This window comes from Leptonychotes weddellii, unplaced genomic scaffold (genome assembly GCF_054177405.1).
Source record: "Leptonychotes weddellii isolate Sample4059 unplaced genomic scaffold, ASM5417740v2 HiC_scaffold_15657, whole genome shotgun sequence".
Classification (NCBI taxonomy): Eukaryota; Metazoa; Chordata; class Mammalia; order Carnivora; family Phocidae; genus Leptonychotes; species Leptonychotes weddellii.
The window spans coordinates 3,755-4,757 of NW_027738466.1; the positions used below are offsets into that span (position 1 = coordinate 3,755).

General features: G+C 32.3%; 1 protein-coding gene across 1 annotated transcript; it reads left to right on the forward strand.

Moving 5' to 3' along the window:
- Positions 1–480: 480 nt before the first annotated feature.
- Positions 481–975, forward strand: MCEE (methylmalonyl-CoA epimerase; the record flags this gene model as incomplete). Its single annotated transcript, XM_081809932.1, has 1 exon — positions 481–975. A coding segment is annotated over one exon (495 nt), but the record flags the coding sequence as incomplete, so codon positions are not given.
- Positions 976–1,003: the final 28 nt, after the last annotated feature.

The following is a 1,003-nucleotide window of genomic DNA, read 5'->3' on the forward strand; positions in this document are numbered from 1 at the left end:
TCTCAAATAAATAAATAAAATCTTTAAAAAATATATATATATACAAAAAAAAAAGAAAGCACTGTAATGGTCATGACTTTAATACATATTACTATAAGACAAAAAAATTGGTTATAGGTAGGGAAGAAAATTACTTGTTCTCATCATTAAATGTGTGTTGTTTCACTGTCACATTCAAACTTACGTCTTGTGAAATGCAGAGAATAGCAAGTAATTCTTAATGCTGTGCATTTATCCTTTAAGTGTTATCAGTAAATAGAAATTATCATGAAGAATGCCATCTTTGTTTTAAATCTATAAAGCTCAGAATTAATTTTTTGATTCCAGACAGTTGTTTCGGAGCAGAGTAATTTTGACATAGTTTTTCCATTTATCTCTCTGATTTAATTTCAGTAATTAAAACCAGAATAGGTATATAAATGATTTTTACATGTATTATGCATTTAGTTTTTTAAAAAATTAATTTTATAAATCCATTAATTCTCAAAAGAAGGATATCAATGGCTGTTCCATTTTTCAGGGCTTTCTTCCAGACTTAAGACTCCAGTTCCAAAAGTAAGAACTTTTTCCACATCACAGTCCTCGCTTCAAGTGGCAGGTCCTGTGTGGAACCTGGGTCGACTCAATCATGTAGCAATTGCAGTGCCAGACTTGGAAAAAGCCACGGCATTTTATAAGAATGTTCTGGGGGCCCAGGTAAGTGAGACGGTCCCTATTCCTGAGCACGGAGTATCTGTTGTTTTTGTCAACCTGGGAAACACCAAGATGGAGCTGCTTCATCCGTTGGGAAATGACAGTCCAATTGCAGCTTTTCTACAGAAAAACAAGGCTGGAGGAATGCATCATATCTGCATTGAGGTATTTTATTTCAATGTTTGGTGTTTCAGATTTCTCTTTTACAAAGTGTCTTTTTTTTTTTTTTGCATTTTTAAAATTTTATTATGTTATGTTAATCACCATACATTACATCATTAGTTTTTGAGTAGTGTTCCATGATTCATTG